This window comes from Bison bison, unplaced genomic scaffold (genome assembly GCF_000754665.1).
Source record: "Bison bison bison isolate TAMUID 2011002044 unplaced genomic scaffold, Bison_UMD1.0 scf7180017864473, whole genome shotgun sequence".
Taxonomy (NCBI): domain Eukaryota; kingdom Metazoa; phylum Chordata; class Mammalia; order Artiodactyla; family Bovidae; genus Bison; species Bison bison.
The window spans coordinates 2,734,701-2,750,787 of record NW_011495034.1 but is presented as its reverse complement, the minus strand read 5'-3'; the positions used below and the strand labels follow the sequence as shown (position 1 = coordinate 2,750,787).

Sequence of the window (16,087 nt, the reverse complement as noted above, 5' to 3'; positions counted from 1 at the left end):
CTGATGTTCAAGCTGGTTTTAGAAAAGGCAGAGGAACCAGAGATCAAATTGCCAACATCCACTGGATCATCGAAAAAGCAAGAGAGTTCCAGAAAAACATCTATTTCTGCTTTATTGACTATGCCAAAGTCTTTGACTGTGTGGTTCACAATAAACTATGGAAAATTCTGAAAGAGATGGGAATACCAGACCACCTGACCTGCCTCCTGAGAAATGTGTATGTAGGTCAAGAAGCAACAGTTAGAACTGGACATGGAACAACAGACTGGTTCCAAATAGGAAAAGGAGTACGTCAAGGCTGTATTTGTCACCCTGCTTATTTAACGTATATGCAGAGTATATCATGAGAAACGCTGGACTGGAAGAAACACAAGCTGGAATCAAGATTGCCGGGAGAAGTATCAAGAACCTAAGATATGCAGATGACACCACCCTTATGGCAGAAAGTGAAGAGGAACTAAAAAGCCTCTTGATGAAAGTGAAAGAGGAGAGTGAAAAAGTTGGCTGAAAGCTCAACATTCAGAAAACGAAGATCATGGCATCCGGTCTCATCACTTCATGGGAAATAGATGGGGAAACGGTGGAAACAGTGTCAGACTTTATTTTTTGGGGCTCCAAAATCACTGAAGATGGTGATTGCAGCCATGAAATTAAAAGACACTTACTCCTTGGAAGGAAAGTTATGACCAACCTGGGTAGCATATTCAAAAGCAGAGACATTACTTTGCCAACAAAGGTTCGTCTAGTCAAGGCTATGGTTTTTCCAGTAGTCATGTATGGATGTGAGAGTTGGACTGTGAAGAAGGCTGAGTGCTGAAGAATTGATGCTTTTGAATTGTGGTGTTGGAGAAGACTCCTGAGAGTCCCTTGGACTGCAAGGAAATCCAACCAGTCCATTCTGAAGGAGATCAGCCCTGGGATTTCTTTGGAAGGAATGATGCTAAAGCTGAAACTCCAGTACTCTGGCCACCTCACGTGAAGAGTTGACTCATTGGAAAAGACTCTGATGCTGGGAAGCATTGGGGGCAGGAGGAGAAGGGGACGACAGTGGATGAGATGGCTGGATGGCATCACTGACTCAATGGACGTGAGTCTGGGTGAACCCCAAGAGTTGGTGATGGACAGGGAGGCCTGGCGTGCTGCAATTCATGGGGTCGCAAAGAGTCGGACACGACTGAGCGACTGAACTGAACTGAAGGCCTTAAAACCAAGTCCTGCCTTTACAAAGTGCTTAATAAATGAATTAAGAATCTGTCTTGCTCCTACTTTATACTGAAAACAGAGGTCATCCCTCAACTTCCCACATTTCTGCCTTCAACTTTAGGTACAGTGTGACTTAAAACTACAGTAGTAGCCTTGCCTCAGGGTCCAATGTCTACCTTTCCCAGGGCCCTGTTTTATCCAACATACTTTTTCTTTCATATAATTTCTTTCTTCCTGCACTAACAATTGTGCTTAAATTTCTCCCAATGATTCTAAAAAGAGAACAAATGACAACAAAATTCTAAAACCTTTATCTTAATTACTTCCTGGCTTGGAGCTGTCTTCCTACTTCAACTTTTGGAGAAAAAACAAACAAAAAAACCACTTCTGTCTATCACCTTCTGATACGTCTACCCGCTCTATTAAAACTGTTCTCAATATCATCACCATTCTCTACTAAAGGCCACATTTGTTGGTCTACTTTCAGTCCTGACTGTTTCATTTGTCTGCAGTATTTGATACTATTCACCACAACTTTTTCTTGAAACTCATTCCAGTTTTGGCTTCCAGGTGAGCTCTGTCTCCTGGTATATTTTCTCTCTCTGACTCTTGTTCCTTTCCACTGACTACTTTCGTCCACCTGCCCTTTAAATAATGTAACTCCTAAATATTCACGAGACTTCCCATGAATATTTCCAGGTGGTTCAGTGGTAAAGTATTGCCTGCTGATGCAGGAGATACAGGAGATGAAGATTTGATCCTGGGTTGGGAAGATCCCCTGGAGAAGTCAATGGCAACCCATTCCAGTATTCTTGCCTGGAGAATCCCATGGACAGAGAGAAGCCTGGCAGGCTACAGTCCATGGGTAACAAAGAGTTGGACAGGACACAGCAAATATTCACAGAATGGTCCTGTTCCTTTTCCCTACTTATTATTCACAAGATACTGGCTGATTTCAGTCATTCTCGGACACTTGAATGCTGTCAGCTCTAAAATCCCTCTCTAGGATTTGTATTAGCAAAAGTTTACTTTACACACCCACTTAATATTTGATGGGGCTCAAATTGCACATCTAGTGTTCTTAGTGACAGCTTAGTGTACTGTATCACATTAAAGAAAGAAACTTGAAGACACAATATGTTTTATCATGTAATAGGTTACAGAATTTTAAAAGTATTGGTATTTAATTATGCTAAAGAATAAACCTTTAGATTAAACTAAAAATTTAAAAATCCAACATAATACAAATTCTAGTTTTTAAATTAGCTATACTCTAAAAAATACAGAATAACAATTTTACTCATAAGGTATGTGTATGTAAGACTGTCTGCCATATTTAGACATAGTATTCTAGAATTAATTTATTCTTCTTATATAACATACTGCTAATAAAATTAGATACACTGCAACTTTGTGAAATAGTTGTTTCTTAAGATAAACTTTCTGTTTAAAAAGGAGCAGACATGAGTTATATTGAAAAGTTTTGCCTTAAGGAAGGAATCTGTCAGTTATTACATGTAACACTGAGCAATTCTCAGTTTTTTTTAAAGTGCTCTTCAACACAGTAGTATTATCAGTATTAAAAAATACCTATTACTGACTTTCAAAAAATCCACAAGGAATTTAAAGAGAAGAAACATACACAGTAAAATAGATCAATGAAATCAAAAGTTTGTTTTTAAAAAGACTAAAAATATGATAAACTCATGACAACACTGACCAAAATGTACAAAAGGCTATCTGTATCGCCGGTGTCAAGAATGAGACAGGAAAACTAAATATGCACATGTAAAAGAATGAAATAAGATCCCTATCTCATGCCACTCACAAAAGTTAACTCAAAATGGATTAAACACTTAAATATAAGGCCTGAAATTATAAAACAGAGGAGAATATATACATAAAAGTTCCTTGACATTGGTCTCGGCAGTGATATTCTGGGACAGGTAACCTAGAGCAAAGGCAGCAAAATCAAGAATAAACAAGTGGGACTGCATCAAACTAAAAGGAAAGAGAGGATAAGATACGGGGAAGCCAGAATGAAAAGTTCTAACATGTTTTAAATCATAGCTCCAAAAAAAGGAAGAGAGAATATATGGAGTAAAGGCAATTTAAAAAGACTTCAGAATTGATGAAAGGTATTGACTCAAACCCATTCACGGATCATAGTCTTGTCATGGTGAAGATGCTTGTGCAACTCAAAGAAGCTATGAGCCATGCCGTACAGGGCCCCCAGAGACAGATGGGTCATAATGAAGAGTTTTGACGAAATGTGGTCCACTGGGGGAGGGAATGGCAACCCATTCCAGTATTCTTGTCACGAGAACCCCATGAATCATATAAAAAGGCAAAAACATACGACACCGGAAGATGAGCCCCTCCAGGCTGGAAACTGTCCAACACGCTACTGGGGAAGAGTGGAAGGTAATAACCAATAGCTCCAGAAAGAATATAGCGGCTGGGCCAAAGCAGAAATGACGCTCAGTTGTGGATGTGTCTGGTAGTGAAAGTAAAGTCCGACACTGTAAAGAAAAATGGTGCATAGGAACCTGGAATGTAAGGTTCAAGAATCAAGGTAAACTGGACGAGGTCAGGCAGGAGATGGCAAAAGTGAACACAGACATCTTAGGAATCAGTGAACTAAAATGGACTGGAATGGGTGGATTTAATTCAGATGACCACTGCATCTACCACTGTGGGCAAGAACCCCTTAGAAGAAATGGAATAGCACTCATAATCAACAAAAGAGTCTGAAATGCAGTACTTGGGTGCAATCTCAAAAACAAAAGGAAGATCTTGGTTTGTTTCCAAGGCAAACCATTCTATGTCACAGTAATCCAAGTCTATGCCCCAACCACTGATGCCGAAGAAGCTGAAGTTGACAGATTTCATGAAAACCTACAAGACCTTCTAGAACTAACACCAAAAAAAGATGTCATTTTCATCACAGGGGATTGGAATGCAAAAGTAGGAAGAGAGATCCATAATAACAGGCCAGTTTGGCCTGAGAGTCCAAAATGAAGCAGGGCAAAGGCTAACGGAGTTTTGTCAAGAGAGCATGCCGGACATAGCAAACACCCTTTTCCAACAATCCAAGAGACAACTTTATACATGGATACCACCAGATGGTCAGTATCAAAATCAGACAGATTATGTTCTTTGCAGCTGAAGATGGAGAAGCTCCCTACAGTCAGCAAAAACAAGACATGGAGCTGACTGTGGCTCATATCATGAACTCCTTATTGGAAAATTCAAGCTTAAATGGAAGGAGGTAAGGAAAACCACTAGGCTTTTCAGGTACAACCTAAATCAAATCCCTTATGATTATACAGTGGAGGTGACAAATAGATGTAAGGAATCAGATCTGGTAGACAGAGTGCCTGAAGAATGACCAATAGAGGTTCATAACATCATACAGGAGGCATTGACCAAAACCATGACCAAGAAAAAGAAATGCAAGAAGGCAAAGTGGTTGTCTGAGGAGGCTTTACAAATAACTGAGAAAAGAAGAGAAGTGAAAGGCAAGGGACAAAGGGAAAGATAAACTGAAGGTAGAGTTTCAGAGAATAGCAAGGAGAGATAAGAAAGCCTTCTTAAGTAAACAATGCAAAGAAATACAAGAAAACTATTAAATAGAATGGGAAAGACTAGAGATCTCTTCAAGAAAATTAGAGATACCAAGACAATATTTGATGCAAAGATGGACATGATAAAGGACAGAAACAGTAAGAACCTAACAGATGTAGAAGAGATTAAGAAGAGGTGGCAAGAATACATAGAACTGTACAAAAAATGTCTTAATGACATGAATGACCACAGTGGTGTGGTCCATCACCTAGAGCTGGATATCCTGGAGTGTAAAGTCAAATAGGCCTTAGGAAGCATCACTACAAACAGATCTAGTGGAGGTGACGTAATTCCAGATGAGCTATTTAAAATCCTAAAAGATGATGTTAAAGTGCTGCACTCAATATGTTAGTAAATTTGGAAAATTCAGCAGTGGCCTTAGGACCAGAAACAGTCAGTTTTCATACAATTTCAAAGAAGGGAAATGCCAAAGAAAGTTCAAACTACCAGACAACTGCACTCATTTCATATGCTAGCTAGGTAAAGCTCAAAATCCTTCAAGCTCAGCCTCAGGAGTATGTAACCTGAGAACTTCCAGATGTACAAGCTAGGTTTGGAAAAGGCAGAGGAACCAGAGATCAAATTGTCAATATTCGCTGGATCACGAAGAAAGCAAGGAAATTCTAGAAAAACATCTACTTCTGCTTCGCTGACTACACTAAAGCCTTTGACTGTATCAAAACAAACTGTGGAAAATTCTTAGAAATGGGAATACCAGACCACCTTACCTGTCTCCTGAGAAACCTGTAGGTCAAGAAGCAACAGTTAGAACCAGACATGGAATAGCTAAACAGTTTCAAATTGGGAAAGGAGTACGACAAGGCTGTAAATTGTCACCCTGCTTATTTAACTTATATGCTGAGTACATCATACGAAATGCCAGGCTGGATGAATCACAAGCTAAAATCAAGATTGCTGGAAGAAATCAACAACCTCAGACATTGCAGATGATATCATTCTAGTGGCAGAAAATGAAGAGGAACTAAAGAGCCTCTTGATGAGAGTGAAAGAGGAGAGTAAAAATGCTGGCTTGAAACAACATTAACAAAACTAAGATCATGGCAACCAGTCCCATCACTTCATGGGAGATAGAAGGAGAAAATGTGGAAGCAGTGACAGTTATTTTCCTGGGTTCCAAAATCACTGTGTGTGGTGACTGCAGCCATGAAATTAATAAACACCTGTTCCCTGCTGGCTCAGACAAAGAATCCACCTGCAATGTGGGAGACATGGGTTCAATCCATGGGTTGGGAAGATCCTCTGGAGGAGGGCATGGCAACCCACTCCAGTATTCTTGCCTGGAGAATCCACATGGACAAAGGAGCCTGATGGGCTACAGTCCACGGGGTCGCAAAGAGTTGGACACGACTGAGCAACTAAGCACAGCACACAGTCCTTGAAATGAAAGCTATGACGAACCTACACATCATATTAAAAAGCAGAGACATCACTTTGCTGACAAAGTTCTGTACAGTCAAAGCTATGGTTTTTCCAGTAGTCATGTATGGATATTTGAGAGCTGAAACATAAAGAAGGCTAAGCGCTAAAGAATTGATGCTTTTGAATTGTGGTACTGAAGAAGACTCTTGAGAGTCCCTTGGATTTCAAGGAGTTCAAACCAGTCAATTCAACCTTCAGGGTTTGAACGAATATTTAATTCATTGGAAGGACTGATGTTGAAGCTGAAGTTCCAATACTTTGGCCATCTGATGGGATGAGTAGACTCACTGGAAAAGACCCTGATGCTGGCTGGGAAAGACTGAAGGCAAAGAAGAAGGGGTTGGCAGAGGATGAGATAGTTAGATACCATCACTGACTCAATGTACATGAGTCTGAGCAAACTCCAGGAGACAGAGAATAGAGGAGCCTGTCACGTTACAGTCCATGGGGTTGCAGAACTGAATACAACTTAGGGACTGAACATACATAACACTGATTCACATATTTTAAAATCCCAATGAATCCCAACCAGGATAAATAAAAAGATGAAAGTGATAGTTGCTCACTTGTGTCCAACTCTTTGTGACCCTATGGGCTGTAGCCCACCAGGCTCCTCAGTCCATAGGATTCTCTAAGCAAGAATACGGGAGGGGGTTGCCATGCCCGCCTCCAGGGGACTTCCCAACCCAGGGATCTAACCTGGGTCTCCTGAATTGTTGGCAGATTCTTTACCATCTGAGTCACCAAGGAAGCCCATTTATCTCTAAATGTTGTGTTAGTCGCTCAGTCATGTCCGACTCTTTGCAACCCCATGGACTGTAGCCTGCCAGGCTCCTCTGTCCATGAGATTCTCCAGGTAGGAATACATCACAGTAAAACTGCAGAGTACTGGGAATTCCCTGGTGTTCCAGTGGTTAAGACTCTGTGCTTCCATTCCAGAGGATCCAGGTTTGATCCTGTCAGGGAACTAAGATCTCACAAGCTGCACAGTGAGCCATAGTAAATAAATAAAACACAATGCTTTTAAATTTAAGTAAATTTTTCTAATGTACTTTTTTATCAAAATAATTACAATTGATATTGAAAACTTTCATCATTAAGGAGTTTTCAATTGTTTAGCTTTTACTGCAAAAAACATAAAAAAGTTTTAAAATACTTTATTTACACGCAAACACATAGTAAAATGATCTCACCTATATAAAAAGAGATCTTTGGCAAGTCGCTTAGGTCCAATGATTTTGAAGATAATTTCGTACGTTTCAAGTGCCTTCCGATGAACTCCACCCGGTAGTGCTGGATGCAGACACTGAGCTAGGCGCTTGCCTATGGTCAGCTTTTTGGGTACTACTTGGTATTTTGCATTATTTTGTAAAACCTTGAAGAAAACATCTTAATTCAGTTGAGAAAGAATATTGCATTTCATTTTACTTCCATTTTCTGGCATAGTATTATCAAAAATCCTTGATATAGAACTTAAAAGGAGAAAAAATTAGAGAGGATGTAAAAAAAACTTTTGTTTTTGTCAGTTACATCAGTAAAACTAGACTGAAAATTAAAACTGAGGATTTAAAAATATTTACTAATTTGTTAAAAAATCAATTTGTTACATGTAAACAGAAATAACATTTTTATGAAAAATAATAGTATTTTCCAAAATAAATTTGCTCAGAAGAAAGGTACTATTTTAGATTTTTGAAAATCTTTTAACAGCCTTCAACCTTTTTTTTTCTGATACACTGTTTGAAATATATTTAGAAAACTGAACCTCAACAAAAACATGTAGTTGGAAGAGGAACAACCACTGCTGTAGTATATCATTTTACAGCAAGAACACACATAAGATTATACTTGTCCATTTGCTATTACTAATTTCCCAACTGGACCAAATACATATTGCTGTATTCAACCACCACATTTCTTTAGAAAAGATGGTCAAGGTAGAATTTATAGAAGATGCAAACTCATAAATACCACCCAAAGGAGATTAATTTATTTAAATAATAGAAGATTTATAAATGAAGTTCTTCAGAGTATTATGGCAAAATGCTGCTGCTGCTGCTGCTAAGTCGCTTCAGTCGTGTCCGACTCTGTGCAACCCCATAGACGGCAGCCCACCAGGCTTCCCCGGCCCTGGGGTTCTCTAGGCAAGAACACTGGAGTGGGTTGCCATTTCCTTCTCCAATGCATGAAAGTAAAAAGTGAAAGTGAAGTCGCTCAGTCGTATCTGACTCTTAGTGACCCCATGGACTGCAGCCTACCAGGCTCCTCCGTCCATGGATTTTCCAGGCAAGAGTACTTAATAAACATTCAGAATGTATATGGTACAATAGACGAGAACTGGAATTGAGATGAAACACAAAAGAAGTCCTTTATTTTAGAAAATAAAGAACTGAGGTTAAAATATATAAAATGATTGTTCTGCCAAAGGCAGTACAAAAGCAAAGCACTAGATCCTTCCAGTTCATAAAAAAAAAAAGTAAATTTGAAGGGTCTGAGGTCTGCTTAGATATAACATTTTCAATGGTCTTCAATTCAGTCTTCAATTGGATGTAACCAATATAAATAAAACTAGACTTTAAAACGCAAAGCAAATCAAGGCCACAATATCAATAGGAATTCAACTACAAAAAAATATTTTTTTAAATTAGCTGCCTTTCATTTCTAAAACATTAAATTGAATTTTAGATGTAGGAGCAAAGAATCAATATTTACACATATTTGAAAGAAAAGTATAAATAATTATTACCAGAAGTTCCTCTGCAGAAGGAAAGTTAATGATCTATAACACAAAATGCTTCAATAAAGAAATTCTACTAATACCAAATAAAAACTTTTAATAAAGCAAAATACGGCACTATTTTCTAAAATCATTTGAGTTAAAAAACTTGTATAAATAAGGTGAAAATTTAGTATATTAATAAATGATAAAATTTTAAACTAAAACATATTTAGACTATCTGCAACAGATTTGTACATATATAACCCTTGCCTTGTATCACCATGACTTTAGTTAAGTTTCACTGGTGCATTGCATATCCTATGTTGTGGTATCTGGATACAGTGAAATCTGTTTTCATGATATGGATGACTATAAAAATTAATAGTACTTAATTAGGCAAATTAATTTCCAAAGTTTAATGAACTGCTTTTACACACAGTTCCTACTAGTAGTAGTGTCAGTCACTCAGTCGTGTCAGACTCTTTTCGACCCCATGGACTGTAGCCTGCCAAGTTCCTCTGTCCATGGGATTCTCCAGGCAAGAATACTGGAGTGGGTTGCCATTTCCTCCTCCAAGGGATCTTCCAACCCAGGGATGGAACCCACATCTCTTACATCTCCTGCATTGGCAGGTGGGTTCTTTACCACTGGTGCCACCTGGGAAGCCCCAAACATACATTTTATAGCCAGGCAGTTCTGAATTATAGTCAGTGCCTTTTACAAAAGTGTAAAAAGCTTTTTACAAGCCTAAGTTCCTACTAAGTCTTCAGAAAAGAGCCCCTTCAAGATAAGTAAAAACGTAACTACCTTTAAACAAACTCATACTTTTAGATGCAATTTCTTGAAGATATTGTAAAAATTTTAAGAATTTATCAAATCTCAAATGATAAATTTTAGAAGTCAACATGTCAAAAAGAAGTTTGTGCATCTCATTTTAAGATAAATCCATGGCACACTGAAAATGGAAGTTTTTCTTTTTAAATTATCAGGGTAATTATCTATAGTAAGTATTAAAGTTGAAAACTATTGTCCTTGATATGTATTTTAGGATAAATTGTATGATAAACTGATGATGTTAAAATAGTTACAAGAAGTGCTCACTTTTCCTATCTGTTCCCCTGGTCCACTTAATATTTAGAAGCATTCATATTCAATACATGCTATTAAAAACAAACCTAAAGAAGCTCCAATATCAAAACTATGGGTATGAAGTGAGAAAATTTTGATGTAAGTTTAAAAAAAAAAGGGGGTCAAAATCCAAAGTTACGAGTTGAACAGTGATGCTGCTGTATTAACAGTGGATAAAAACCAGACATGTCAAGAAGGATCATCCAAGGCCTCGCCCCAAGGCCTAAGCAATTGCTTGCCACTTCTGTAAAAAGCACTGAGTATAACTAAGAACTGCCTGGATATAACACATTTCTTTGATGCTTTATTCCATTTGGAAAGGATGCAGCAGTTACTGCTTTCCATGTGCAGCTCTTCATTTTGCTGCCAGGAACTCCAGAACCATATCTGATACTCAATTATAAAAACCTGTCAACCTTCGTGGTTAGCATATTTGTTTCCTAATCTTGCATTTATACATAATAATAGATTAACTATATTTTTCAAGTACTGTTGTGGTTTTGGTCTCAAAAACAAAACAAAACAAAACAAAAAGCCTAACTACAAAGGCATGCAATTAATGAAGTAAAATAGCAGAATCAAAAGTAATTCAGCCTAGCACTCTGTGATGACCTAGAGGGGTAGGCAAGGGAGTGGGGAGGAGGACTCAGGAAGGAGGAGTCATATATAATTATAACTGATTCTCATTGTTGTATGGCAGGAGCAACACAACATTGTAAAGCAATTATCCTCCAATTAAAAAATAAAGAGGAAAATATTCTAGATTGGAGAATTTTAAAAAAGTAATTCTGAGGTTGTTTTTAAATTCTTTACTTCAAGATTTAGAGAAATCCAGAAAATACAGATGCAGATTTCTGATTTTTATCCCTTCTTATGAAATGAGCCAGACAGACATACCTTATTAAGTTTTCCAAGTGCTGATATCAAATCCGCCCACTCACTGGAGTATTCAAAATTCTTCAGTGCTTTGTCAACTGCAGCCACATAGTTCCTGTATTTGGAGTCACTCAATAACTCCAGCTCTTCTGTGTTCATCCTCCCACAGCGTCCTCCTAGAGACCAATTCCAAAGTCATGTAAAATCATTACCTACAAAAACAAAGTTTGCAAGAGGAACCAAAGTTACAAAGGAAAGTATTAAAATGGGTTCAGAGCTAATGGCTAACTTTATTTATTTATTTTTAAAATTTATTTTAATTGGAGGTTAATTACTCTACAATATTGTATTGGTTTTGCCATACATCAACATGAATCTGCCATGGGTGTACACGTGCTCCCTATCCTGAACCCCCCTCCTACCTCCCTCCCCGTACCATCCCTCTGGGTCATTCCAGTGCACCAGCTGTGTATTCTGTATCCTGCATCGAACCTGGACTGGTGATTCGTTTCTTATATGACATTATACATGTTTCAATGCCATTCTCCCAAATCATCCCACCCTCTCCCTAATGGCTAACTTTAAAATGTGTTTTGAATTAGAAGTGATCAACATTCTAGGCAGCTAGCATTCAGGGTCATGGAAATATTCAAAGACAGCTTCAGAGATAACTACTCATGTGTTCCTTCCTAGGGACTGGAGAAATGGCTGTGAGCACTTAGGGCTTACGAAAAAGTAGGAAATATTCCTGCACTTAGTTCATATTAGAAATCATGTTATTTCTCTGTCATATTTGCCAATATAACACTTCTGATACACATACACCTCCTCTTTGTTTTGATCCTAAAATGTAATAAAACTGGTTAGATTAGAAACATCAGGGACTTTAAAAACAACAACAATAGGGAAAAAAAAAAAAAAAGAAATGAATGACTTGGAGATCATCTTATTTTATTAAGCAATAAAAGTATGGGCATATAGTATGAAAGAACATTAGCTTTTTGGAACTAATAAAACTTCTAATAAAACTGGGCTTCCCTGATGGCTCAGTGGTAAAGAATCTGCCTGCTAATGCAGGAGACACTGGTTTGATTCCTTATCCAGGAAGATTTGACATGCCTCAGAGCAATTAAGCCTGTGCACCACAACTACTGAAACTGTGCTCTAGAGCCTGGGAACTACAACTACTGAGCCCATGGTGCCCCAACTACTGAAGCCCACGTGTCCTAGAGCCCACGCTCCACAACAAGAGAAGCCACCATAACGAGAAGCCTGCGCTAGCCCTGCTCGCCGCAACTAGAGAAAAGCTGGCAAAGCAACGGAGACCCAGCAAACAAAAATTTCTAATAAGACTGACAAGCACAAGTGGTAGTTTAAAATATGTCCACAAATTCTTCAATATTACTTTAAAAAAGCAGTGCCTAATTCTCCAGTCCCTTGGCCTGGATTCTGGGCCTCAGTCCTAATGAAAATAATACGGCAGAAGTGACAATGTGTAATGGCCAAGACTAGGTCATAAAAGCACTTCAGCTTCATCCCTGCTCTCTCTCTGTTAGGTCACAGGCTCCAGGGAAAGCCAGCTTCAACAGCACAAGGACACTTCAAGGAGCCCTTATGGAGATGTTCCTGCGGTAAGGAACTGAGGCTTTCTGCCAACAGCCTTGTAAGTGAGCCATCTCTTAAGAAGATCCTTCATCCCCAGGCAAGCCTTGATTTGACTGTAGTACCAACTGACATCTTGACTCATTTCACCAGAGACTGTGTGCCAGAACTACATAGCTAAGCCTCTCGAATTCATGATTTACAGAAATTCTGCTGCTTTAGGCCACTGAGTTAGGGAGTAATAGCTACACAGCAGTAGAATAGATAACACAGAGTACTAACAAGGATTTAATTGAGGCTCAATTTTAAAATCAATGTGGGAGGACTTCCCTGGTGGTCCAGTGGTAAAGAATCTACCTTGCAACTCAGGGGACAATGGTTTGATCCCTGGTCAGGGAGGATCCCACATGACGAAGGGGACAACTAAGCCCGCGTGCTGTAACTACGGAGCCTGCACTCTAGAGCCTGTACTCTACAGCATGAGAAGCCACCACAGTGAGAAGCCTGCACAATGCAATGGGGACCCAACACAGCCAATTAATTAATTAATTGATTAAAAAATCAATGTGGGGACTTCCCAGGTGGTCCAGTGGTTACGAGTTTGCCTTCCAATGCCTGGGGTGTGGGTTCTATCCCTGGTTGAGGAGCTGAGATCCCACATGCCTCAGGGCCAAAAAACCAAAACATAAAACAAGCAGTATTGTAACACATTCAATAAAGACTTTAAAAACAGTCAACATCAAAAAATCTTTCCCACACCTACATAAAAACCAATTCAAAATGAATCATCTAAATTTAATAGCTAGAACTATAAAACTCTGAGAAGAAAATACAAGAATAAATCCTCAGATTTATTCTAGGCCTTCTTAGGATTTCTCAGGAATAATACTAAAAGCAGAATAAGCAATACAACCACAAGAAAGGGAAAACAAATGAACTGGACTTCATCGAGATGAAAAACCTTTGTGCTTGGGCTTCCCTAGTGGTCCAGTGGTTAAAAGTCTGCCTGCCAGCGCAGTGGACATGGGTTCGAGCCCTGATCTGGGAAGATCCCAAATGTTGCGTGCGGGACAACTTACCCTGTGAGCCACAACTACTGAAGCCAGCGAGCCTAGAGCCCATGCTCTGCAACAAGAGAAGCCCCTGCAGTGAGAAGCCCAAGAGCTACAACGAAGAGTAACTCCCACTCCCCGCAACTAGAGAAAGCCTTCGCAGAGCAAAAAAGACCCAGAGCAGCTGTAGATAAAATAAACCAATGCATCTTAAAAAAAAAAAAGAAATAAGTTTGTGCTTCAAAATATGTCATCAACAAAGTAAAAAGACAACTGACAGAATGGAAGAAAATATATCTCCCATATTTCTGATGAGACACTTGAATCATATAAATAAAGGACTCTTACGAGTCAATAATAAAAGGACAAATAATTTAAAATGGGTAAAGAATCTGAATAGTCATTTCTCCAAAGATAAATGAATGGTCAATAATTACAAGAAGTGATAAACTCAACATCATTAACCATCAGGAAAATGCAAATCAGAACCATGAGATATTTCACCCACACTAGGATTGCTAAAATAAAAAAGACAGTAAGTACTGACAAGGCATGGAGAAGCTGGTACCCTGGTACACAGCTGGTGGGAATGTAAATTGGTGCAGCTGCTTTGGAACGTAGTCCGGCCGTTCTCAAAAGGTTAAACATAGAATTACCATGCAACCCAACAATGCTACTCCTAGGTATGGTACACATACACAAGAGAAATGAAAACACGTTCACACAAAAATTTGTACATTAATGTTCAAAGAAGCATTATTCATAATAGCCAAGGAGAAACAAATCAAATGTCTGTCAACTGATGGATGAATAAATAAAAAACGGAATATTATTCTACTATAAAAAGGAATGAAGTGCTGATACATATGACAACATGGATGAACTTTGAAAACATTATGCTAACTGAAAAATATTCACAAAACACCACATATTTTATTTTTCTATTAAATGATAGTTGTAGTGGTAGAGAATTCTATTATTTTCTGTTAACCAAGCATGCTACAATGGTATTAAGTGAATAATAGTTACACAATCACAATAGTAAAAGATGTTTATCAATTTTCACAATCAACAGCCAGACAAAAAATAAAAGATAATTACAATTTCAAGCTATAACATGAAACATGATTAACCTAACAATATAAAATAATTACATACAATTTAGGGGGTTAAGTAGAGTGACGGGGTAAGTGGAATGCACACATGCACATGTTTTCATCTGCCCAATCAGTCTATGTCTTTTGGTTGGTGCATTTAATCCATTTACATTTGAGGTAACTATCAATATTATGATCCTATTACCATTTTCTTAATTGTTTTGGGTTTATTTTCTGTATGTCTTTTCCTTATCTTGCGTTTCGTGCCAAGAGAAGTTCCTTTAGCATTTGTTGTATAAAATAAAAGAAGAAAGAAAAGAAAACCTACAGAATGGGAGAAAATATCTGCTAATGATGCAACAGAGAAGGGTTTAATTTCCAAAATATACAAACAGCTCAAACAACTCAACAACAACAAGAAGCAAACAACACATCAAAAAACAGGCAGAAGACCTAAATACATCTCCAAACAACATGTCTCCAGAGAAGAAACACAAATGGCCAATAGGCACATGAAAAGATGCTCAACATCACTACTTCTTAGAGAAATGCAAATCAAAACTACAATGAGGTACCATCTCACACTGGTCAGCACGGCCATTATTAAAAACTCCACAAGTAACAAATGGTGGAAAGAATGTGGAGAAAAGGGAACTATACTCAGTATCCTATGATAAATCCTATCAGAAAAGAATATAAAAAAGAAATTTATAGATGTGTGTAACTGAATCTCTTTACATACAGCATAAATTAATACTTTGTAAATCAACTACACTTCAATTAAAAAAACTTTATAAGGATGGTTACACAGCTCTATGAATGAACTTAAAACCACTGAATCATATATTCTAAATAGATGAGTTGCATAATATGTGAATTGTATCTCAATAAAGATATATAGCTATATTTATGTTTATATGTGTAAGATACATATCTATATACGTAAGATCTACATGTATATACATATATGTATACATATAAAAATGGGCTTTAGGGATTTGTGCATTACTCCAAATTACATTCAAAATGTATATCTTACATTTTATTGGAGAATGGTGCACTTACAGTGTCAAAAACAGTTTTTTTAAAGTAATCCTCAAACGAGATGCCAGTCCAGGTTCAGTGCACGATGCTGGATGCTTGGGGCTGGTGCGCTGGGACGGCCCAGGGGGATGGTATGGGGAGGGGGGAGGGAGGAAGGTTCAGGATGGGGAGCACGTGTATACCTGAAATTAAAAAAAAAAAAAAAAGTAATCCTCAAAAGGAGGAAATGGTAACCCACCACAGTATTCTTCCCTGGAAAATTCCACGGACAGAGGAGCCTGGCGGGCTGCAGTCCACAG

At 38.2% G+C, this 16,087-nt stretch overlaps 1 protein-coding gene across 3 annotated transcripts in view; it reads right to left on the bottom strand.

Moving 5' to 3' along the window:
• DOPEY1 (dopey family member 1) overlaps positions 1–15,846 on the bottom strand; it is a 92,341-nt gene extending 76,495 nt beyond the window's left edge. For 2 of the 3 annotated variants that reach the window (XM_010861733.1, XM_010861734.1), the window contains exons 1-3: positions 15,810–15,846; positions 11,015–11,205; positions 7,464–7,645 (exon numbers count right to left, since the gene is read on the bottom strand). In XM_010861733.1, the coding sequence (XP_010860035.1) occupies positions 7,464–7,645; positions 11,015–11,152 (320 nt within the window). In that variant the 5' untranslated portion in view covers positions 11,153–11,205; positions 15,810–15,846. Of the gene's footprint in view, positions 1–7,463; positions 7,646–11,014; positions 11,206–15,809 lie in introns of those variants that run through there. The other variant, XM_010861735.1, reaches the window with a different exon arrangement.
• Between the last annotated feature and the right edge of the window lie 241 nt (positions 15,847–16,087).